The following is a 24,571-nucleotide window of genomic DNA, read 5'->3' on the forward strand; positions in this document are numbered from 1 at the left end:
GAGAGTGCCTGCTGTGCAAGGCGTGTTGAGGATGACTGGGATCTGACAACAATCACATGGAAGCCTTCAGTGAACAAGAGATGTAGCACAAGGAAGTCAGGATTTTTTTTGAGGGGGGGGGGGGGGGAGGAGGAGGAGTCTGGAAAGAACGGAAGGCCCCGCAAATATCTGAAATGCCCAATCACGATGGGGGTTTATTAATATGCAGTATTCTGACATATTTCTTTCTAGCATGCACAATGCAATCAGTAACAATTTACATTTTTAAAATTTAATTTTCCAGCCCCTCTCACTAATTGGCAAACTGGGTTTAACATATCATCTACAAGAAGGTAGTTCCAATACTGTTGCACTAAGTGGTTATGTGCTCCAGCGCCTAACTTGAAGTTTGAATCCTTAACCTGCTGCTCAAAAGGTTTGGCCAACAAGCCAAACTGGGTTAAAAACTGATTTTAATTCTTTCCTCATGTTGCCAAAGGGTATCAGAAGCTCTGTCACAATTTTAATAACTGGTCATTTAGTCCTATTCATGGAAAATTTGTCCTGTACAATTAGTTTGCCATTTTTGTATCACTTTGTATGTCATGTGAACTGCAGATCCAGCTGGCAGCAAAATTACCACCGTCAATCTCAGCCTCTCTGGCTGTAAGTGGCAAAACTCGATATTTCACCAGTTCTGTTTAACCAGTGGACACTTTGAATCCTTTTTAGCTTAATAAAACTGAATTGATCAGTATAGACTGCAGAGTACGTGAGCTCCTATCTCTGCACAACATTCAGTGATCAATTTACAGAAGCACTGAAGCACATTTGATTGCCAACATCATACCAAATCTCTCCAGGGAGATAGAAAAAATATACATGTCATATCAAGTCCAACATGAATATCCCAAGGCAGTTCAAAATCAGTTAAGTACCTCTGAAACAGGAACACAGAAACTAAGAACAACAGTCGGCCATTTGGCACTTTTTGCTGCTTTACCATTCAACATGATCATGGTTGATGCTCTAGTTCAATATCTTTTTCCTGCTTTATCCCTCCCCATACCCACTGATGATATTAAAATCTAAAAAAATCTCAACAAAGAATGCTGGAAAAACTCAGCAGGTCTGGCAGCACCTGTAGAGAGAAAGGATAAATAATATTGAGACTATTTGACTCTTCATCAGTACCGTATAGTCACTACTATGATGTAGAAAACCTAGCAATGCCCCACAAAGACCAATGAAGTAATGACCAAGCAATCTGTTTCAATAACATACGTCAAGGGATAAACAGTGGTTGGAAAATCTGAGAGAAATCCCCTGCTCTTTTGCCAAATAGTGCTGTGAGATCTTTTAGATCAGCTGTAAAAGACAGCTCAACAGTAATCTCTCTCTCTATGTCAACAGAACGAAGGAGATAGCCATCGACATCAAGCAGCATAGGGGAGGACATGCTCTTATCTACCTCAATGGGGACGAAGTGGAAATAGTCAAGAGCTTGAAGTTTCTAGGTGTCCAGATCACCAACAACCATAGTCGTAGTCCCTCCATGCTGACGCTATACTCAAGAAAGCTCTCCAACACCCCCGCTTTCTCAGGAGGCTAAGGAAATTCAACATGTCCGTGATGATTCTCACCAACTTTTATACATACCACAGAAAGCATTCTTTCTGGTTGTATCACAGTTTGGTATGGCTTCTGGCTCAAGACACACAGAAATTGCAAAAGGTTATGAACAAAGCCCAGTCCATCACGCAAACCAGCTTTCCATCCATTGACCCTGTCTACACTTCCCACCTCCTCAGAAAAGCAGCCAGCATAATCAAGAACCCCACAAACCCCAGACATACCCTCTTCCACCTTCATCCGTTGGGAAAAGGATACAAAAGTCTGAGGTCACGTACCAACCAACTCAAGGATAGCTTCTTCCCTGCTGCCATCAGCCTTGTATTAAGTTGACCTTTCTCTACACCCTAGTTATGACTGTAAAGGGTCATTGGATAAGCATATGGATGATATTGGAATACTGTAGGTTAGATGGGCTTTAGATTGGTTTCATAGGTCGGCGCAACATCGAGAGCCAAAGGGTATGTACTGCGCTGAAATGTTCTATGTTCTGCACCCTCTCCTTTCACCTCTCTATGAACTGTATGCTTTGTCTGTACAGCTCGCAAGAAACAATACTTTTTATTGTATGTTAATACATGTGACAATAATAAATCAAATAAAAGGGCCTCAGATTAACATCTCATCCAAAATACAGCCTCCCCAATAATGCAGTATTTTCTCAGTACTGCATTGGAGTGTTAACCCTGATTTTGTGCTCAAGTCTCTATCAACACTGAATGGAATGCGCAGCATCATTCTGATTTTTTGGGGTGGGTAAGGGGAAACAGGAGATAAGTGAAACATAATGCTGATCTGATCACCAGATCATGTTATACATCCCATGGTTTGTCTGCAACTTGATCCCTTAGCAGTAGATACAGTGACCTACAGATATTGCAGGAAATATTATAGGTATGTGCCCTTCACCAGACAATAAACACTCAGCAAAAAAAAAAGGTAAAAAGATTTAGTGTGACCTATTATAATCTATATATGGCCCCTAATGTGGAGCACCCAGAAAGCTCTAGCACAGGTTGTGTCCTTCCAATGATACCATAAGTACATGAAAAATAATAGTCCAGTTACTTCCTAATGTTGCCCACGTGACACACCATTTCCTTTCAAAAAAAAGAGTCAACTGATTGCTCCTCTTACCTGAGCCCAATTCCACTATTCAGCTAGGTAATAGGTGTAGAAGAGCAACTGGACTGGATCAAATTGTACCTCACTTCCTCAGATAATCCAGTGGTAAAGACTTAAAATCCAGCAAGAACTGTAAATTCTAAGATTACGCTATGTTGACTGCCAAAAGTAAGCAGACTCTGCGGCTGAAGATCATTTCAAAGATTGGGATAACAAAAAACATACAAAATGTGGTAACCAACTAGTCATTAAAAGATGCAACAGACACTCCTCCCCTCCAACAGTTCAATATCCTCATATTTAGGCTATTTTAGTTAGATACGTTAGGAGTGGCCAATATAAACTATAACAGTATGCAAGTGGAATAAGATGCCAGTTACTTCTTCACAGAATTGTCAACCCCAAACAAGTTGCTGGCATTAACTGCAATAGAGAGCTGAATGTGTTTGCATGTGTGGCAAATATCTCCACATATAGGTGGTAGGTGAGTCACTGGAGCAACATCATCAGTCACCATGATCTTAAGAGTTTGCTTTTTCATTTTCAAAGGTCAAAAACATTTTTTTTCTTAAATTGATCCAAGATTTTTTTCTGCACCTCTTCTGCGCAAGTTACACAGTGCCAGGAAAGGTGAGGCTCAATGAGCCAGCTGGTCTTTTCCTGTTCTTAGTATGTTTATGAAAGGAAACAGTCAAAAAGGTCTCAGGTTCAATTCCAGATCTGTATCAAAAGCAGCACAAATCACTACAGTAAGGTGGGTGGGGTTAAAAACACACCTATCCCAGTTTTATCCTCGGATCTCAAAGCAATTGAGTAAATTTCAGAAACAGAGTGATGATACACAAAATTGAGGCTTTAGTATCCTATCTGAACTTGTGCTGTGTTTTAAATTCCACATCTGACTCTCCACCAATATTCCTTCTCAGAGTGCACCACTGCACAACAGTTGAGTATGCCATACAGGAACAAAAAGGCTATACACGAGCAAGATGCACACGTGAATGGTTGGATGTCACGGATCCCAAGTACAACAAACCTGCTGCAAACAGTGAAAAGTTGAATTTCCCTCGATCCTGGATCAGTCCCAACAGATTGGAAATTAGCAAACATAACACCACTATTCAAGAAAGGAGGGAGAAAAAATGGAATGACAGGACAGGCAGCTCAATCTCAGACATCAGGTAAGTGATGAAATTTATTATTTTGGAAGCCTTGTGATGTACTTGGAAAAGTATGATTAAAACGAGTCTTTGCTTTGACAAGGGATTTTATGAAAGAGATATCCTGTTTGACAGCTTTTGAGTTTTTTTTGAGGATCTAACCTAGTGAACCAGAACTTTAGTCCTGGGGTTGAGCTCCTGGTTCTTAAATATTCATTTTCCTCAGTCAGGTGAAGGCTGAGCTAGCCCATTGGAGAAGAAGAATTTTGTCTTGTCTGCCTTCATCAAGATGAGGCTCCCAAGATACAAAAAATGGTCCACATGTTCCAGGATCCCACAGATTTTAACAAAAGGTAATGAGATGTTTTGCTGTGGAAGCTGATTGGAAGAGGACCTTAGTTTTCTGGGTACAAACCCATTTTATCATATCCTTTGGATAAGGAGTTGACAATGACCTGGGGCTCATTTTCCCGGCGAGTGAAACAAGGCGGAGATACACTTCTGGCATGACTGCTCAACCCCGCGTCCCTCATATGTGAAAAAAAACAGTATATGCCAAGGGATTTCAGACAAGGTGATCATGACAGTTTTCAAGCAGGGAGATGAGTCTGATTGTAGTAACTACAGAGGAATCTTCCTGATGTCTGTCACAAAAGATCATTACACGGATCCTCCTTCAATCATCTCTCAGGTGCTGAAGAGCTCCTTCCAGTTTGGCTTTTGCTCAGAGGGGCACCAACAGGCATGGATCTTCACTGCATGGAAAATTCAAGGGATAGCACCAACTACTGTATGTGATTTTTTTTTCCCTTTAACATTTTACTAACAAGTTTGTTGACAGATAAATCGCTGGGGGGGGGCGGGTTGTGTGTGTGTGTGTGTGTGTGTGTGTGTGTGTGTGTGTGTGTGTGTGTCAGACTCCACAGCAAGTGCTCACTGATCCTTCAGCTCCTCTGGTTGGTGAGTTGCAGACTTCACTGTAATGGCTGAGGTGGTGCTGTTGACCCAAGCTCCTCCAGCTACAGTTTTCATGCAAGATCCACAATGCCAGATGCCAACTGCCCTGTGTTTCATCTTCCCGCTGAAGGTGCAGATGTATTGGGCGTGCTGACTGATCTCAATCTTTTTCACCATTTTGCAGAGGGAGGCTCCATAGCAAGAGCCGTATTTTCCCACGATCCCCACCTTCTTGGTGCACTTGGCCAAGTTTCCTAAGTATCCTCCTCAAATTTGGATGCCCTCCGCAATTTGTCACCATCCTCCTCCAATCCCACGATGATAGAGGCCTTGGTCATCACCAACAGAACAACCACAAACCCCATCAGTGAAGACTGGAATCAAGCAAGATTGTCATTGTACAAACACTTCTCTATTTTCCTCACAGTAAACTGCACCTCACCTCCAGCAAATTCCTAACAGGCAGAGATAATCTACAGACAGGAAACTGTTCAATCCAAGCCAAAACCACTCCAACCTCCGGTTGCTTCATGACTTAGAATACAACTGGTACTTGAATTTTCTTTCTCTGTGTCCTCCTCATCTGAAAAGCGAGGTTAATTCAACCAAAGATCTGACAACACAGGTAGCTGTGTTTCTTGCTCACTCAAGTAGAGCAGGTTGCTGTGGCATGAATAGAAGACTGGTTTGGGATAATGGTGCATTTTCAAGTTGATAAGCGTGGAGCTCCACATGGGAACTCCACGCTTAGGCCTGAGCTATTTATAATTTAAACTGACAAAGAAACCAAGTCATTACTTGAAGTTGGTTGACAATACAAAGCTAAGTGGGAATGCAAGCTGTGAGGAGAACATAAAAGGCTGCAGATGGACAGGTAAAGTGAATGGGCAACAAGATGGCAGCTGGATCACAAGAGTGAGCAACTGAGAGGTTACTCCCTTTGGCTGTACGAATAGAAAAGCAAAATATTTTCTAAAAGGTGCAAAACTTGTAAATGTTGGTGTTCAGAGATGTTTGGGTGTGTTCATACAATTACAATAAAAACAAAGTTAGCATTTGGGTACAGCAAGCAATTAAAGCAAATAGCACGCTGGCATTAACTACATATGTCCGCGCTGTCCCCAAGACTGGTTCTAGTTCTGTAACATCACGTATCTCCACCTCTGCCTCAGCTCATTTTCAGCTGAAACCCTCACCCATGCCTCTGTTACGTCCAGACTTGGTTATTCTAATCCACTCCGTGCCAGCCTCCCACATTGCAACGTGTTACAAATTTGAGGCCATCCAGTCCAAACAAATACCAAATTCTGCTTCCCTATCACCACCTACTTGTTGACCAACACCAACTCTCAGTTAAATCAAATCTCATTTTTTAAAATTCTCATCCTTGTATTTCAACTCCTCCATAGCCTGGCACCTATCCATATCTGTAATCTCCTCTAGCTCCCCACAACCCTCCAAAATATTCACACTCATATAAAACCACCCTCTTCAGCATTCCTGATTTTAATGACTCCACTACTGGTGACCATGCCTTCAGCTGCCAAAGTTCTCAAATTTCCTCCCTCAAGCTCTCCTCCCTTTCCCTTTGCCTCACTTTCCTCCAATAACATACTCCTTAAAACCTGCCTCTGGCTAAGCTTTTGGGTTTTTTTTTCAAATCATGTCTCTTACAGTCCCTTGAGACATATATAGAATCATAGAAAAACTACAACACAAACAGGCCCTTCGGCCCACAAGTTGCGCTGATCTTATCTTTACCTACTAGACTTACCTATACCCCTCAATCCTATTAAGTCCCATGTACTCATCCAGAAGTCTCTTAAAAGACCCTAACGAATCTGCCTCCACCACCGACGGGAGCAATTCTACTCACCCACCATCCTCTGAGTGAAAAACTTACCCCTGACATCTCCTCTGTACCTACTCCCCAGCACCTTAAACCTGTGTCCTCTTGTGGCAGCCATTTCAGCCTTGGGGAAAAGCCTGAGTCCACCTGATCAATATTTCTCATCACCTTATACACCTCTATCAGGTCCCCTCCCACCCTTCGTCTCACTACATTAGAGACAGAGTATTAATAATAGTTGGTTTTTTTTGTGCATGAAATATGGCTATCTACATGTGATACCAGATCGCTGCCTGAATTAACCTGTGTATAAGTCAACATTCAGGTGAAGGAGCAGCAGAGGAAGAAACTGCAAATGCCCTGGCCACCTAAGCCACTCAGCAGCTGAAGCGAACATCCTTTAACCAGTTTGACAGTCAAAGCTTCCAAATTTACACACAGAACGCAATGAAAGATACAGTATCGATTAAAAACCAGAAAATCCTGTTTGGTACAGCACTAAATTCACCTATGTTAACAATGTCAATATCTGCTGGAACACTTCTTCTGGAGTCTGCAAAGAACCATTTCCAAGATTAGCTGCCTGTTCAAATAACAAAAGATTTTTCAACTCAAATTGAGGCTGGGAGAAAACACTGAAAACAAAATGCATCACTGCATTCTGTTTCCGTACCCTTGTATTTCTCCAAAAGGGATTCTATGGCAATCTGATAGACAAACACAAAACATCTCACTGAAATTTGAAGTCATTCCATCCTAAATGTTTCAACAATTTACTGGTGGCATCTCTTCCAATCTATAACAGTTCTGACAGAATTGAATTTGACCTGATGGGAAAAATATAAAGCTATAGAAAAGAGGTAGCTCCCTACGAATGGTACTTTTCTTAATTTAAACTGTCACCTTTCCAGTTGGCAGGTCAAAGTTAAACACTGACGTTAAAAGGAACACCTTGTACCAAGCTCTGAGGTCTGATGATGCAGTTGCAAATCAAACCAAAAATTTCTCAGCCTCCAGAGTGAAACCTTGAAAGTTTACTGAGCCATTTTGTTACTTTGAAAAATAACTACAGCTTAATTTTAAAAAGTACCCTGCAAGCAGCATACATATTCAAAACCTAAAATTCTTATTTCATTTTGCACTACGCAAAAAGAAAAAGAAACCACAATCCTCAGCCAAGCACATCACAATCATCTAGGTGTCAAGTACAGCCCAGGGGGCCTCGTCATCTCAAGAATGTTGGAACACAAAGGAAGCTTATTCTGCCTTGTCTAGGAAGGATCTATACACGTTTGGTATCAATAGCTGCTTCAGCATATAAAAATAACTAGAAATCAAGTCCAATCAACATGCTGTATATATTTCAGCTCAAAAGTAAAATTACATTTTATTTATAAACAACAGTATTTACATAACAAAGGACTGTTATATTAAATTCAAAAATTAAAAAGTAACATTCCTGATTTGTCCCCCTGATCAGTCTATATGGAACTTACACATCAATCAACATTTAAAATATAGCATAAATGTTCATAGATTTAATAGACTTTATATTGAAGTAAAGGGTTCTATTCAGAGTTTGGTTGTATTTACATCATCAGGCAATTACATTCTATTTTTCAACATATCAGTGTGCCATTACGTAAAATTCAGTAATTACAGTTTGAAATTAGAGTTCTACCACTCTGCACCGTCACAATGCTTTTCAATACAACTCTAAGGTTCATTTCTCCCTCCCTGCTAAGACTATATTTTGCTTGCATAAAATGAACCGCATTAGATAATCGAAGCGAGAAGTGGGCATTTTCTTTAAACAGTAATACATGTAAAATCAGTCTCAGAAAATAAATACTCAAACTAACGTATCAAATTTTTTTTTAACCAAATCCTTCGCTTCCCACACCTCAGCAATTACCAGCTGGCAAAGAGCCAAAGCAATACTAGAAATTCCAGGTTTGTACAAATATCTAATAGGCTTGCAATAATTTTACGTACAAAATGTACACTGGCCAAATAAAGCTCAAGTCTAATCACTCTTCCCTCTGGCTGTATTTATCTCAGAATGGCTGGGGAAAATTACCCCATAATGACCAAATATAAAATCAAGTAATATTACCTTGGCGTTATCTCCATTTGGTTATTATTCCATTAAAGAGTACATATCCAAGACCTTAAACATCTAATTTTAAAACACAATCAATGCAGTTGGCATAATTCAAACTCAGCTCTCATGCAAAGAAACATCCCGTAAAGCAAATTCTCAAACATCAACATCAATCCCTGATACGCAGACCACTTGCTATTTTACCTTCAAAACACAAAGAATTGTATTCAGCAAAATATTTATACAGGGAACAAATCAAAATAGCAAAAGGGTTACATCCCCAACCCCCATTAAAGCTGTAAAAATGTATGGAACAATACATAGACACGCACTGTGATTATCATACCAGACACGCTTAGTCAGAATTCATCTTCAAAGTATGCCTCAGTAAACAAACAGAGAAGGATTAATGAAAAAGAAGTGATTCAGCCTGCCGCCTAAGCACTATAAAAATTTGATATGATTACAAACATTGCAAATACCAACAGTTCAAAAAATACATACTTGCAGTTAAGCTATTTCACAATTTGGTGTGTCTGTTCACTTAAATATTTCAATTAGAAGATGCCTCAGACCCACTTTATTGATTATTTTCAAAGAAAAGTGCTTCCCTGTAATTCAAGATTGTTCATGCACCATACAAACTGTTTCCAACCATTCAAGCAGAAGTGGATTGTTACTTTTAGACCAAAAAATACAAGCCATTCCTTCCTATCTGCAGGAAACCAAAACCTCAGAACTATCTACAATCAGAAGTACTTCTAAACTTCATTCAGTTCAACACTACAGCCTGATTACTAGAACCATTTATAAGAGTACTACCACTATACCCATTGACCAGCCCCATTTCTGTGCCAACTGTATCCATTTACCAGAATGTCAAAATGCAATGCAGCATTATAAACTCATCTAGCAGTGCCCCCTTACTGTACCAATCAACCAAATGTTCATTTATTGAGCTCAACTATTTAACCCTTACTATACCTGACCTCATTTACTGCATCCACTTACTGAAAGCTTGTTTTTGCACTTAAGTGCACCAGTGAGGCTTTGGTGTAAATCATTAACTGGTGTGTTCAGACTGCACCATATTACTGAATGTCATTACCACACAAGAACCCGTTACTGGATGCTACTATGACACCATAGCCCTATCACTGTGCTCCATTAGGGCCTCATTACTACACCCAAACTGTCTTACTCACCAAGTTGCAGCATCCAATTATCACAGCAGATCACCATTCCTGCATCCCATTTCAGGAGGTCATAAACATAGCAGATTACCAAGGCACCAACCTATCACAATAGATTGCCATTACTGTGCCCCATTACTGTATCCATTTTTCATCTCTAGATTTAACTTTCCAGCACATTCTGGCCAGTCTGCCACTTACTGCCTTTTATAAATGCAGGGTCATCCAAAACTCTGCCGCTGTCCACGTCTCAACTTGCAACAAATCACGCTCCCCTATCAGCCCTATACTTGCTGACCTACATTGGCTCCCAGTTAAGCAACTCCTTGATTTTAAAGTTCCTATCCTTATTTTCAAATCCTGCCATAGCTTTGTCCTTCCTCCAGCCCCACAGCACGTATAGATATTGGTGTTCCTCCAATTGTGGCCTCTTTAACATTCCCAATTTCATTCCTTTGCATCATTGATGGCCATGCCCTCAGCTGCCCAGGCTGTAACTTCTGGAAGCCCTCCTGAAATCTCTATACCACATTTTCTGTTTTAAGATACCACTTAAAACCTGCCTCTTTGAATAAGCTTTGGGTCATCTGACCTAATAACTCTGTGGTTCAATGTCAAACCTTTTTTTTAAAAATGCTCCTACGAAATGCTTAAGAGTTTCAAACAAGTTATCACTCCTGCTCCAGATCACGATCACTGTACTCTATTCCTGGATTAAATCTGAAGTGCCATTGCTGTACCCTAACATACCAGACTTTTTGGCTACACCTAATTAGCTTGTCAGATTCTCACTGCTACACCAATGACTGGTGCCAATCCCACACCTCATGACTTGTCCAGACCACCAATTTGTGCCCCATTACTGGCCCACACTGCAAATCTCACACCCCATTACTGTTCCAGAACTCCCAATTTCATGCCCTGTTACAGTACCAGATCCTAATGCCTATTACCTGCCCAGATCGCCAATCCCACACTCCATTGCTTGTCATGTTCCCAATCCCGCAGCCCAGTCAAGTATAGCTTCAGACCCCGAATCCACCCTAATTACCTGCCCAGACCCCCAATCCCACACTCAAGTGGATTGATTCCCCACCACTCCACCTGACTAATAAATATTACTAAATATTGCTGAGATCCGTAGAATTCTCATACTGGACTGGAAACATTAAATCTTGTTTCTCTCTGCACAGATGCTGCCAGAGCTGCTGAGATTATTTATCCCGCACTTTCTGGTTATATCCCTGATTGCTCACTGTCCCATGTTATTACAGTCTCAGGAACATGCTGCAGCCATCTCTGGAGGAGGTGGATCGCTATCCCTGCGGTCACTCAGTTCACACTGGCTCCTTCACTGCTCTGACGCACTGTTTTAAAAAGTTTAAATGAAGCCAAAAGCTGGAGCACAAAAGTGCGGAACGGAAGCGGAGCCGCGATTCCCGCTCTCCCCATGCCATTCCGGGCGGGAGGAGAGAGAGAGAGAGAGAGCCCCGGCCCGGGAAAACATCCCAAACAACAGACCGGGAGAATGCTCTAACTCGAGAAAGTTCCTAACTAACAGTCCCCGGGCCCGGGGGGGGGGGGAGAAACTTCCCAACTCTCAGCCCGAGGAGTGTCCCCGGGCCCGGGGGGGGGAGAAAAACTTCCCAACTCTCAGCCCGAGGAGTGTCCCCGGGCCCGGGGGGAAAAACTTCCCAACTCTCAGCCCGAGGAGTGTCCCCGGCCCGGGGGGAAAAACTTCCCAACTCTCAGCCCGAGGAGTGTCCCCGGCCCGGGGGGAAAAACTTCCCAACTCTCAGCCCGAGGAGTGTCCCCGGCCCGGGGGGGGGGAAAAACTTCCCAACTCTCAGCCCGAGGAGTGTCCCGGGCCTGGGGGGGAGAAAAACTTCCCAACTCTCAGCCCGAGGAGTGTCCCCGGCCCGGGGGGAAAAACTTCCCAACTCTCAGCCCGAGGAGTGTCCCGGGCCCGGGGGGGGGGAAAAACTTCCCAACTCTCAGCCCGAGGAGTGTCCCCGGCCCGGGGGGAAAAACTTCCCAACTCTCAGCCCGAGGAGTGTCCCCGGCCCGGGGGGAAAAACTTCCCAACTCTCAGCCCGAGGAGTGTCCCGGGCCTGGGGGGGAGAAAAACTTCCCAACTCTCAGCCCGAGGAGTGTCCCGGGCCTGGGGGGGGGAGAAAAACTTCCCAACTCTCAGCCCGAGGAGTGTCCCCGGCCCGGGGGGAAAAACTTCCCAACTCTCAGCCCGAGGAGTGTCCCGGGCCTGGGGGGGAGAAAAACTTCCCAACTCTCAGCCCGAGGAGTGTCCCCGGGCCCGGGGGGGGGAGAAAAACTTCCCAACTCTCAGCCCGAGGAGTGTCCCCGGCCCGGGGGGAAAAACTTCCCAACTCTCAGCCCGAGGAGTGTCCCCGGCCCGGGGGGAAAAACTTCCCAACTCTCAGCCCGAGGAGTGTCCCGGGCCTGGGGGGGAGAAAAACTTCCCAACTCTCAGCCCCGGCCCGGAAACGTCCCAAATAACAGCTCAGGGAGAGTCCGGCCGCCGCCGCCAACTTGATTTACCCCCGCGAATTCCACCCCCCCGCCGCCGCCGCCGCCGCCGCTCCCGGTTTCGACTCTCCCCCCCCCCCCTTCTCTCCTCGGCCAGAGTGCGGCCTATCGAAGCCGCCCACTCCCTCCCGGCAGCGCGGCCGCCCGGAAAGCTGTGGGAGCGGGCGGGAGCTCCCCACTGGAAGCCGCTCCGGGCAGACTCTTGAGAGGCGGAAGGCCGGGCTCCGGGCTCAAACTTTCCCGGGTGGCGGCTGTGGAGTAGAGAGTGGAGGAGGGGGGGGGGTCGGGGTGGGTGGGGGGGGGGGGAGCTGCCGTTCCCTCCCGGTGGGAAAGTTGAGGTGGGGGGGTTGGGAGTGGGAGCTGGGAGCTGGGAGCGGGGAGGGGGGGGCCCGGGAGCCGAGGCCGGGCCTTGGGCCGCAGATCGCGGGCGCCATCTTGCCTGCTGGCGGCTGATCGATGATTGAACACAAAAGCAGCCGGGGATCAATTCCTAATCAATCAGTAAAAGCCCGCAGCCCGGCCCCGCCGGGCCGCCCGGCCCCGCGCCCCCCGCTCCCCCGGGCCCACCCCCGGACCCGGGGCCGGTCCCGCACCGACCCGGCCCCCCGGCCAGCCGCTGACCTGAAGCAGTTGTAAATCAAATTTCTTCCAATATTGAGACATCGATCCCACATTGGCCGCCATCTTGAGACATATTGAGGCGATCGAGAGCGAGCCTGGATTGGAGTTGCTGCGGGGGGAGGGGAGGGTGAGCCCTAACACCCGGCATGGAGTACACGGCCCCCTAGCCCACAGACAGGAGCCCCGGTCCGGATTGGAGTCGCTGCCGAGGCGGAGGGGGAGGAACGGAGACACACAACACCCGGCATGGAATTCAAAACCTGGACTGGAGTTGCTACCTGAAGGGGAGGAGGGGGGGGCGGAAAAGAAGGGAGACGCGCAAAACCCGGGCAGGATTCCGGAGCCCGGTTCACAATCCCGGCCCGGCCTGGATTGGAGTTCCTGCCCTGGGAAGAGGAGGGAAAGCCGAAAGACCGCGGCTCGGAATAAGCAAAACCCGGCCTGGAGCACGGAGCGGAGTGACACAGCCTGTTCCTTCCCCACCCCCCCACCGTCCCAATCCTCTCCGCTCCGGTCCAGCGTCGTTACACAAAACCTGGTCCCCCCCCGTGTCCAGAGCGGATCGGCAAAATCCGCCTCCTGCCGGTTCCCCGTCCGCATCCCGATCGCAATCCGGCTCCGGCTCCCGCACGGCATCACCGAAAACCCGGAGTGGATTCACGCTGCCCGGCCCGGATCCCCCCCCCCCGGCCCGGCTGCCGCACACCCAGCGTTAGTCTGAGACACACACACACAGGAACAGAGGGCAGGCTAAATATAACATCTCAAACCTTCCTGCAGCACCCCCACCACGCTGCAAAGCCTAATGCACTGCTTCCATCCATTGTGCAAAATTACACATTCCCTGCTTCTTGTTTTATTTCTAATTTGCAAAGTATGAGCATTTTGCACCCTGCTGTGTGTGTGTGTGTGTGTGTTTTGGGGGAAATATTGTGTGCTCTGTACGGGGGGGGGGGGGCTTTTTGTGTGTTTTTTTGTGTGTTGGGGGGGTGGTGAGGGTTGTGTTGCATCCAAAAGCTGTGAATTTTCACCCTGGATTCAGGGACCAGGAGAGAGGGCATGGGATCAGTACTTGTTAGTAGTTTTGTCCTGGCTTTTCCCCTGTTTTTCCTCTTGAATTAGACGCATGATTGCTGATCCTATAAAACACACTGGTCTGAATGTTTAATGGGGGAGGCTGCATCCTAAACCACTCGAGATTTTCTCCTTGTTCTGAAAGGATGAGATCACAGTCGAAGCCCAAATTCCTCCCACTGCCACAAACTCACTGCGGTGATTACAAAGTCTAATTTCAGAAGAAAAACTTTCCCAATTACCACCGAGTTTCGTGCTTTGTTAGCAATGTGACAACGCGTAACAACACTCCAACCAAATTCAAAATTCTCAACGAGATGTTTAATATTGTCATGTTAATTTTTCACGGTGAAATGTTTGAATGCTGTTTAACCTATGATGTCAAAGCCTAAAAGCCCCTTACTCCTGAAATATGTTCGAGTTTATTTGCCTGTCTGTTCTCATGTCTGAAATGACAGTCAAGTGCACAACAATGTTGTTCTTGTCAGGCTGGTTGGCATTCTTGACCATCCATCCAAGGTCTCTTTAGCCCTGGCCTTTCCTTTCTCCAATTTGACCATATTTATCGAGGCAGCATTCTCCTCATTTAGCTCCAAAGTTCTGCATTCTTAAAGAAATAGGAGCAGGAGTAGGCCATCCAGCCCCTTGAACCTGCCCCAGCTGCCCCTCCTGAAGGAGGGGAAATTGTCTTCACATTTCCTACCCTTCCACTGATCACTGCTGCCGTAACCCAGGGGAACTCAGCATCCCTTCTGCTTCTCACGACTCGGAGGTTTGTGTGTGCCTGTCTTGCAATGTTTCATCCATGTGCATTACGGACAATGGAATTAGCCAACGGGAATTGGTGAATTATCTGAAGGAAAATGCAGGGATCTGGGGAAGAAACAGTAGAGTGGGATTGGGTGAATTGCTCCCTCACTCAAGCCGCCTGACAAATTGGGCAGAATAATTGCTGTCACCACTCTGCCTGGACCTTACCAAACCTTCCAGCCACCCTTACTCAATTGGATTTAGAACATAGCACACTACAGCGCAGAACAGGCCCTTTGTTTTGGAATTTGTGACTCAGTGCCAAGATTTGCTGAACCCTTTGACCAACTTTTCATAAAAGTAACTGTCTGCTTACAGGTCCCCCTCCAAGTCACCCAATACAGCACAGAGGACACAATCCTGGAACTCCTCACTAACCTCAGCATGGGAGAGCCTTCACCACCGTGCAGAAGTTCAAGAAAGGCAGCCCACCACCATCACCTTCTCAAGGGTGATCAGGGATGGGGCAGAGACACCCACATCCTGTGAATGAAAAATAAATGTCATTGTTCTTGTTTTCTTGAAGCTGTTTTGTGGTCCTTGGCAGCTGCTAACGGCAGCTGGTCTGCACTCCAGTTAAGGAATTTTTGGTTCATTTTTATTTAGTACAGAGTAACAATGTCAACTGCGTACCTGGGCTTGTTACTCGTTCTGTATTTAATATGTATTCCTCAACTGAATATGTTGAATCATCGCAGTGCTAACGGATAAGTGCAACCTTGTCAGAAGCTTTTCAATTTCCCCAAGACCGCTTTGGGATGCAATCTATTTGGTGTTTTTGAGCATTCTGCATTCTGGACTGTTCGGTCACATTCCATGCAGAACTTTCCTATAAACATGTAGAATTCCAGAGTTTTCCCCTGGAGTTGTTGGTCTTTTGGTGAGTTCCTGATCTTGCCATGAAGGCAACTTGGAAACCTCTATTTCTTCAATTCTCTCCTGGTATGCCGGCTGGACTGGGCTCCCATTTATTATGATGTGGGTATGCCGGCGTTGGACTGGCATAAACACAGTAAAAAGTCTGACAACACCAGGTTTTAGTCCAACCTATTTATTTGATAATATACTCACAAGCTTTCGGGGTTAGCCCCTTCGTCAGGTGAATGGAGAGTTTAATCAGTAATCTCTAAACTGTCTGTGCTTTATATGCTCTGTCTGAGGCCAGAACTCTCCATTCACCTGACGAAGGGGCTAACCCCGAAAGCTTGTGAGTATATTATCAAATAAATAGGTTGGACTAAAACCTGGTGTTGTCAGACTTTTTACTCCCATTTATTACCCAGCCGCATACATCAGGCCAGGCAGAGGAACAGATTGAGTGAAGCAGCTGAATTGTTAATGCTTTCGTGGTCGTCATGAACATTTAATGCCAGATTTTTCAGATGTCACATTTGGCTATGCTGGGGTTTGAACCACGGTTCGCAGACATTACCCTTGGGCCCCTGAGTTACCAGCCCAGTGACAATATCACTGCATCCTCATGCACTCAGGAATTCTGCTCTGAATCGCTCCCTGCAGTAAGCAGGAGTGAGTTTTGATTTCCATGTTCCTTATTTCCTCCTCTTGGTCATTGGAACAGACATTCAGCAGCATTCTCCTTTAGCTGAATGAACCTTGATCATACTCTGTGTTGATGCGAACGGCAGCTTCCACTCAGGGTCTATGCCTTGGACAGAATATGGGGTCAGCTCCAGTCAACGCTCAGATACAGATTCCCACAGCATTCTCCCCTCTGATCTCAGTGAGTTCACTGTCAGACAGTAACATCCACAATCATTACTGGTTGTGTGTACAAAGAACAGAAAAACAACACAGCACAGGAACAGGCCTTTCTCGGCCCTCCAAGCCTGCACGGATCATGTGTTCCTAACTAGAACATCCGTTTGTATCCCTGAGGCCGCAGCTGGAGTACTGTGTGCAGTTTTGGTCGCCGCACTTACGCAAGGATATTTTGGCCTTGGAGGGAGTGCAGAGGAGGTTTACTCGGCTGATTCCGGAGTTGAGGGGGTTGAGCTATGAGGAGAGGCTGAATAAACTGGGCTTGTACTCGTTAGAGTTTAGAAGAATGAGGGGAGATCTCATTGAGACGTACAAGATGATGAATGGGATGGATAGGATAGAGGTGGAGAGACTATTCCCGCTCAGAAAGGACAGTAGGACCAGGGGGCACAGCCTCAAGATAAAGGGGGGGCGGTTTAGAACGGAGTTGAGGAGGAACTTCTTCACTCAAAGGGTGGTGAATCTCTGGAATTCTCTGCCCGTTGAAGTGGTGGAGGCTGCCTCGATAAATATATTTAAGACGCGGGTTGATGGGTTTTTGATAAACGAGGGGATTAAGGGTTATGGGGAGAAAGCGGGAATGTGGAACTGAGCAGCGACAGATCAGCCATGATCTTATTGAATGGCGGGGCAGGCTCGAGGGGCTAGATGGCCTACTCCTGCTCCTATTTCTTATGTTCTTATGTTCTTATTCCCAGTCTGTTCATGTGGCTATTTAAATAAGTCTTAAATGATCCTAGCATGTCTGCCTCAACCACCTTACTTGGTAGTGCATTCCAGGCCCCCAGCACTCTCCGTGTAAAATACCTCCCCTGCATATCTGTATTAAACCTTGCCCCCCCCCTTACCTTGAACCTGTGACCCCACAGTAACTTCAGTGTAACTTCACTTAGGTCTTCTGAAACCTGGAAAATAACTTCAATAGCTCTGTACTTTACTGAAAACTCAGCCCCGAAAGTGTGGTCACTCTGACAAAGCAACAGCATTGCTGCCTTCGTTCTCTCCGAATTCCATATAAAGCACTTTTACCGGGTGCGAGATAGAGGGAGAATTGGGAATCAGGGATAATGGGATCACGAACAGTCTGATGAGGAATTAGTGATCAGGGTGTGGGAATACAGTGTTGAGGAATTCAGAATTAGGGATAGTGTGATGAGGAATTAGGAATCAGATAAAGTGTGATGAGAAATTAGGGATCAGGGACTGTGTGATTGGGAATTAGGGATCAGGGATACTATGATGAGGAATTAGGGATCAGGGAAAGTGTGATAAGGAATCCAGGATCAGGGGCAGTTTGATGGGGAATTAAGGATCAATATGCGGGAATAGTGAAGTGCAGAATTAGGGATCAGGAACAGCATGATGAGGAATTAGGGATCAAGGTATGGGAATAGTGTGATGAGAAATTGGGGACCAGGGACAACGTGATGAGGAAATAGGGATCAGGGAAAGTCTGATGAGGAATCAGCGCTCAGGGACAGTGTGATGGGGTGTTAGGGATCAAGATGTGGGAATAGTATGGTGAGGGATTAGGGATCAATATGGTGAGGGATTCGGGATGATGTGATGAGGAAGTAGCGATCTGTGATAGAGTGATGAGGAATTTGGGATCAGGAATAATGTAAAGAGGCATTTGGGATCAGGGACAGTGTGATAGGGAATTAGGGATTAAGGTGTGGGAACAGTGTGATGGGGAATTTGGAATCAGGAAAAATGTGATGAGGAATTCAGGATCTGGGACAGTGTGATGATGAATTAGGGATCAAGGATATTGTGATGAGCAATTAGGGATCAGGATGTGTGATGGGGAATTAGGGATCAGGAATAGTGTGCTGGGGAATTAGCAGTCAGAGACAGTCTGAGGAGGAATTAGGGATCAAGGATAATGTGATGAGGAATCAGGGATCAGGGATACTATGATGAGGAATTAGGGATGAGGAACAGTGTGAGACGGAATTAGGGATCAGAGACAGTGTGATGGAGAATTCAGGATCAGGAATAGTGTGATGAGGAATTTGGGATCAGATGTAGCATGATGGGGAATTAGGTAACAGGGAAAGTGTGATGAGGATTTCAGGATCAGGAACAGTGCAGTGAGGAATTAGGGATCAGGGATAGTGTGATGAGGAAATGGGAATTAGGGAAAGGGTGATGAGGAATTAGGGATCAAGATGTGGGAATAGTGCGATGTGGAATGAGGGATCATGGACATTCACATTGTAACTGAACACTGTCAAGTCAGAGTTTAACTGCAATGTCCATTCACATTGTACCCGTGCACTGTCCATTCAGACTATAATGTCCCACTGCCCATTCACAGGGTAACTGCACGCTGTCCATTCACAGGGTAACTGCACACTGCCCATTCACAGTGTAACTGCACGCTGTCCATTCACAGGGTAACGGCACACTGTCCATTCACAGTGTAACTGCACACTGTCCATTCACAGTGTAACTGCACACTGCCCATTCACAGTGTAACTGCACGCTGTCCATTCACAGGGTAACTGCACACTGCCCATTCACAGTGTAACTGCACACTGCCCATTCACAGTGTAACTGCACGCTGCCCATTCACAGGGTAACTGCACACTGTCCATTCACAGTGTAACTGCACGCTGCCCATTCACAGGGTAACTGCACACTGCCCATTCACAGGGTAACTGCACACTGCCCATTCACAGTGTAACTGCACGCTGTCCATTCACAGGGTAACGGCACACTGTCCATTCACAGTGTAACTGCACACTGTCCATTCACAGTGTAACTGCACACTGCCCACTCACAGTGTAACTGCACGCTGCCCATTCACAGGGTAACTGCACACTGTCCATTCACAGGGTAACTGCACACTGTCCATTCACAGTGTAACTGCACACTGCCCATTCACAGGGTAACTGCACACTGCCCATTCACAGTGTAACTGCACGCTGCCCATTCACAGGGTAACTGCACACTGTCCATTCACAGGGTAACTGCACACTGTCCATTCACAGTGTAACTGCACACTGCCCATTCACAGGGTAACTGCACACTGTCCATTCACAGTGTAACTACAGGCTGTCCATTCACAGGGTAACTGCACACTGTCCATTCACAGGGTAACTGCACACTGTCCATTCACAGTGTAACTGCACACTGTCCATTCACAGTGTAACTGCACACTGTCCATTCACAGCGTAACTGCACACTGCCCATTCACAGTGTAACCGCACACTGCCCATTCACAGTGTAACCGCACACTGCCCATTCACAGTGTAACTGCACGCTGCCCATTCACAGTGTAACCGCACGCTGTCCATTCACAGCGTAACCGCTAGCTGCCCATTCACAGTGTAACTGCACACTGTCCATTCACAGGATAACTGCACACATGTCCATTCACAGGGTAACTGCACACTGCCCATTCACAGGGTAACTGCACGCTGCCCATTCACAGTGTAACCGCACGCTGTCCATTCACAGCGTAACCGCTAGCTGCCCATTCACAGTGTAACTGCACACTGTCCATTCACAGTGTAACCGCACACCGTCCATTCACAGTGTAACCGCACACTGTCCATTCACAGCATAACTGCACACATGTCCATTCACAGGGTAACTGCATGCTGCCCATTCACAGTGTAACCGCACACTGTCCATTCACAGCGTAACTGCACACTGTTCATTCACAGGGTAACTGCACACTGCCCATTCACAGTGTAACCGCACACTGTCCATTCACAGCGTAACTGCACACTGTTCATTCACAGGGTAACTGCACACTGCCCATTCACAGGGTAACTGCACACTGCCCATTCACAGGGTAACCGCACACTGCCCATTCACAGCGTAACTGCACACTTTCCATTCACAGGGTAACTGCACACTGCCCATTCACAGGGTAACCGCACACTGCCCATTCACAGCGTAACTGCACACTTTCCATTCACAGTGTAACTGCACACTTTCCATTCACAGGGTAACTGCACACTGCCCATTCACAGTGTAACTGCACGCTGTCCATTCACAGTGTAACTGCACGCTGCCCATTCACAGCGTAACTGCACACTGTCCATTCACAGCGTAACCGCACACTGTCCATTCACAGTGTAACTGCACGCTGTCCATTCACAGCGTAACTGCACACTGTCCATTCACAGTGTAACTACAGGCTGCCCATTCACAGGGTAACTGCACACTGTCCATTCACAGTGTAACTGCACACTGTCCATTCACAGGGTAACTGCACACTGTCCATTCACAATGTAACTGCACGCTGCCCATTCACAGTGTAGTCACACGCTGTCCATTCACAGCATAACCGCACGCTGTCCATTCACAGTGTAACTGCACACTGTCCATTCACAGTGTAACTGCACACTGTCCATTCACAGTGTAACTGCACGCTGCCCATTCACAGTGTAACTGCACACTGTCCATTCACAGTGTAACTGCACACTGTCCATTCACAGTGTAACTGCACACTGTCCATTCACAGCGTAACTGCACGCTGCCCATTCACAGTGTAACTGCACACTGCCCATTCACAGCATAACCGCACACTTTCCATTCACAGCATAACCGCACGCTGTCCATTCACAGTGTAACTGCACACTGTCCATTCACAGGGTAACTGCACGCTGCCCATTCACAGTGTAACTGCACCCTGTCCATTCACAGGGTAACTGCACACTGTCCATTCACAGTGTAACTGCACGCTGCCCATTCACAGTGTAACTGCACACTGTCCATTCACAGCGTAACTGCACACTGCCCATTCACAGGGTAACTGCACACTGTCCATTCACAGTGTAATTGCACGCTGCCCATTCACAGTTTAACTGCACACTGCCCATTCACAGTGTAACTGCACACTGCCCATTCACAGGGTAACTGCACACTGTCCATTCACAGTGTAATTGCACGCTGCCCATTCACAGTTTAACTGCACACTGTCCATTCACAGTGTAACTGCACACTGCCCATTCACAGTGTAACTGCACACTGTCCATTCACAGTGTAACTGCACACTGTCCATTCACAGGGTAACTGCACACTGTCCATTCACAGTGTAACTGCACGCTGCCCATTCACAGTGTAACTGCACACTGTCCATTCACAGCGTAACTGCACACTGCCCATTCACAGGGTAACTGCACACTGTCCATTCACAGTGTAATTGCACGCTGCCCATTCACAGTTTAACTGCACACTGCCCATTCACAGTGTAACTGCACACTGTCCATTCACAGTGTAACTGCACACTGTCCATTCACAGTGTAACTGCACGCTGCCCATTCACAGTGTAACTGCACACTGCCCATTCACAGGGTAACTGCACACTGTCCATTCACAGGGTAACTGCACACTGTCCATTCACAGCGTAACTGCACACTGTCCATTCACAGGGTAACTGCACACTGTCCATTCACAGCGTAACTGCACACTGTCCATTCACAGGGTAACTGCACACTGCCCATTCACAGTGTAACTGCACACTGCCCATTCACAGGGTAACTGCACACTGTCCATTCACAGTGTAATTGCACGCTGCCCATTCACAGTTTAACTGCACACTGCCCATTCACAGTGTAACTGCACACTGTCCATTCACAGTGTAACTGCACACTGTCCATTCACAGTGTAACTGCACACTGTCCATTCACAGGGTAACTGCACGCTGCCCATTTACAGTGTAACCGCACGCTGCCCATTCACAGTGTAACTGCACGCTGCCCATTCACAGGGTAACTGCACACTGCCCATTCACAGTGTAACCGCACGCTGCCCATTCACAGTGTAACTGCACACTGCCCATTCACAGTGTAACTGCACGCTGCCGATTCACAGTGTACCTGCACACTGCCCATTCACAGGGTAACTGCACACTGCCCATTCACAGTGTAACGACACACTGCCCATTCACAGTGTAACGACACACTGCCCATTCACAGTGTAACCGCACGCTGCCCATTCACAGTGTAACCGCACGCTGCCGATTCACAGTGTACCTGCACACTGCCCATTCACAGTATAACTGCACACTGCCCATTCACAGTGTAACGACACACTGCCCATTCACAGTGTAACTGCACACTGCCCATTCACAGTGTAACTGCACACTGCCCATTCACAGGGTAACTGCACACTGCCCATTCACAGTGTAACGACACGCTGCCCATTCACAGTGTAACTGCACACTGCCCATTCACAGTGTAACTGCACACTGCCCATTCACAGTGTAACTGCACACTGCCCATTCACAGGGTAACTGCACACTGCCCATTCACAGTGTAACGACACACTGCCCATTCACAGTGTAACTGCACACTGCCCATTCACAGGGTAACTGCACACTGCCCATTCACAGTGTAACTACACGCTGCCCATTCACAGTGTAACTGCACACTGCCCATTCACAGTGTAACTGCACACTGCCCATTCACAGGGTAATTGCACACTGCCCATTCACAGGGTAATTGCACACTGCCCATTTACAGTACAACCACTGTCCATTTACAGTATAACTGCTCACTGTCCATTCACTTTAAAATGCACACAGTTTCAATTCACACGTAACCGTACACTGTCAAATCACAGTACAACAGCACAACCGCACATTGCCCATTCACAATGCATCCGCATTTGTCCATTCACAGTGTAACCACAAACTGTCAATTCACAGAGTAACTGCACACTGTCCATTTACAGTATAACCAAATACTGCCCATTTAGCACACAACTGCACACTGCCCATTCACAGTGTAACCGCGCATTGTCAACCCACAGTCTAACTGCACACTGCACACTGACAGTCTAACCGCACACTGCACACTGACAGTCTAACCGCACACTGTACACTGACGGTCTTACCGCACACTGCACACTGACAGTCTAACCGCACGCTGCACACTGACAGTCTAACTGCACACTGCCCACTGACAGTCTAACCGCACACTGTACACTGACGGTCTTACCGCACACTGCACACTGACAGTCTAACCGCACACTGTACACTGACGGTCTTACCGCACACTGCACACTGACAGTCTAACCGCACACTGCACACTGACAGTCTAACCGCACACTGCACACTGACAGTCTAACCGCACACTGCACACTGACAGTCTAACCGCACACTGCACACTGACAGTCTAACCCCACACTGCCTAGTCACAGTGCAATTTCACAATGTCCATTCACAGTGTAGTCATGCACTGTCCATTCACAGTGTAGTCACACACTGTCCATTCACAGTACAACTGCACACTGTCCATTCATCATGTAACCACAGCCAGTCCACGAACAGTATAATTGCACACTGCACATTCACAGTATAACCACACACTATCCATTGACAATATAATCTCACACTGCCCATTCATGGTGTAACCACACACTGCCCATTCACATTATGAAAGCACACATCCATTTGCAGTGTAACTGCACACCACTCATTCACAGTGTAACCGCACACTGTCCGTTCACCATGTAATAGCAGCCAGTCCACTAACAGTATAATCGCACACTGCCCATTCACTGTGTAACTGCACACTGCCCATTCACAGTGTAACCGCGCACTGCCCATTCACAGTGTAACCATATTTACAGTACAGCTGCACACTGTACATTCACAGTGTAGCTACACATCGTCCAAAGGCAGTGTAACTGCACACTGCCCATTTACAGTGTAATCGCACACTGCCCATTCACAATACACCTGCTCACTGTCCATTCTCAGTGTACCAGCACACTGTCCCTT

The 24,571-nt window shown here is 46.5% G+C and overlaps 1 protein-coding gene and 1 pseudogene across 5 annotated transcripts in view; both read right to left on the reverse strand.

Moving 5' to 3' along the window:
- Nucleotides 1–13,343, reverse strand: part of cux1a (cut-like homeobox 1a) — a 507,476-nt gene extending 494,133 nt beyond the window's left edge. For all 5 annotated transcript variants that reach the window (XM_080211032.1, XM_080211029.1, XM_080211030.1 and 2 more), the window contains exon 1: nt 13,165–13,343. In XM_080211032.1, coding sequence (XP_080067158.1) covers nt 13,165–13,227 — 63 coding nt within the window. In that variant the 5' untranslated portion in view covers nt 13,228–13,343. The remainder of the gene's footprint in view (nt 1–13,164) is intronic.
- Nucleotides 4,830–10,048, reverse strand: LOC145357562 (large ribosomal subunit protein eL43 pseudogene; annotated as a pseudogene).
- Nucleotides 13,344–24,571: the final 11,228 nt, after the last annotated feature.

The sequence above is a fragment of the Carcharhinus amblyrhynchos genome, chromosome 23 (genome assembly GCF_965287045.1).
Source record: "Carcharhinus amblyrhynchos chromosome 23, sCarAmb.v2.hapA, whole genome shotgun sequence".
In the NCBI taxonomy this organism is placed as follows: domain Eukaryota; kingdom Metazoa; phylum Chordata; class Chondrichthyes; order Carcharhiniformes; family Carcharhinidae; genus Carcharhinus; species Carcharhinus amblyrhynchos.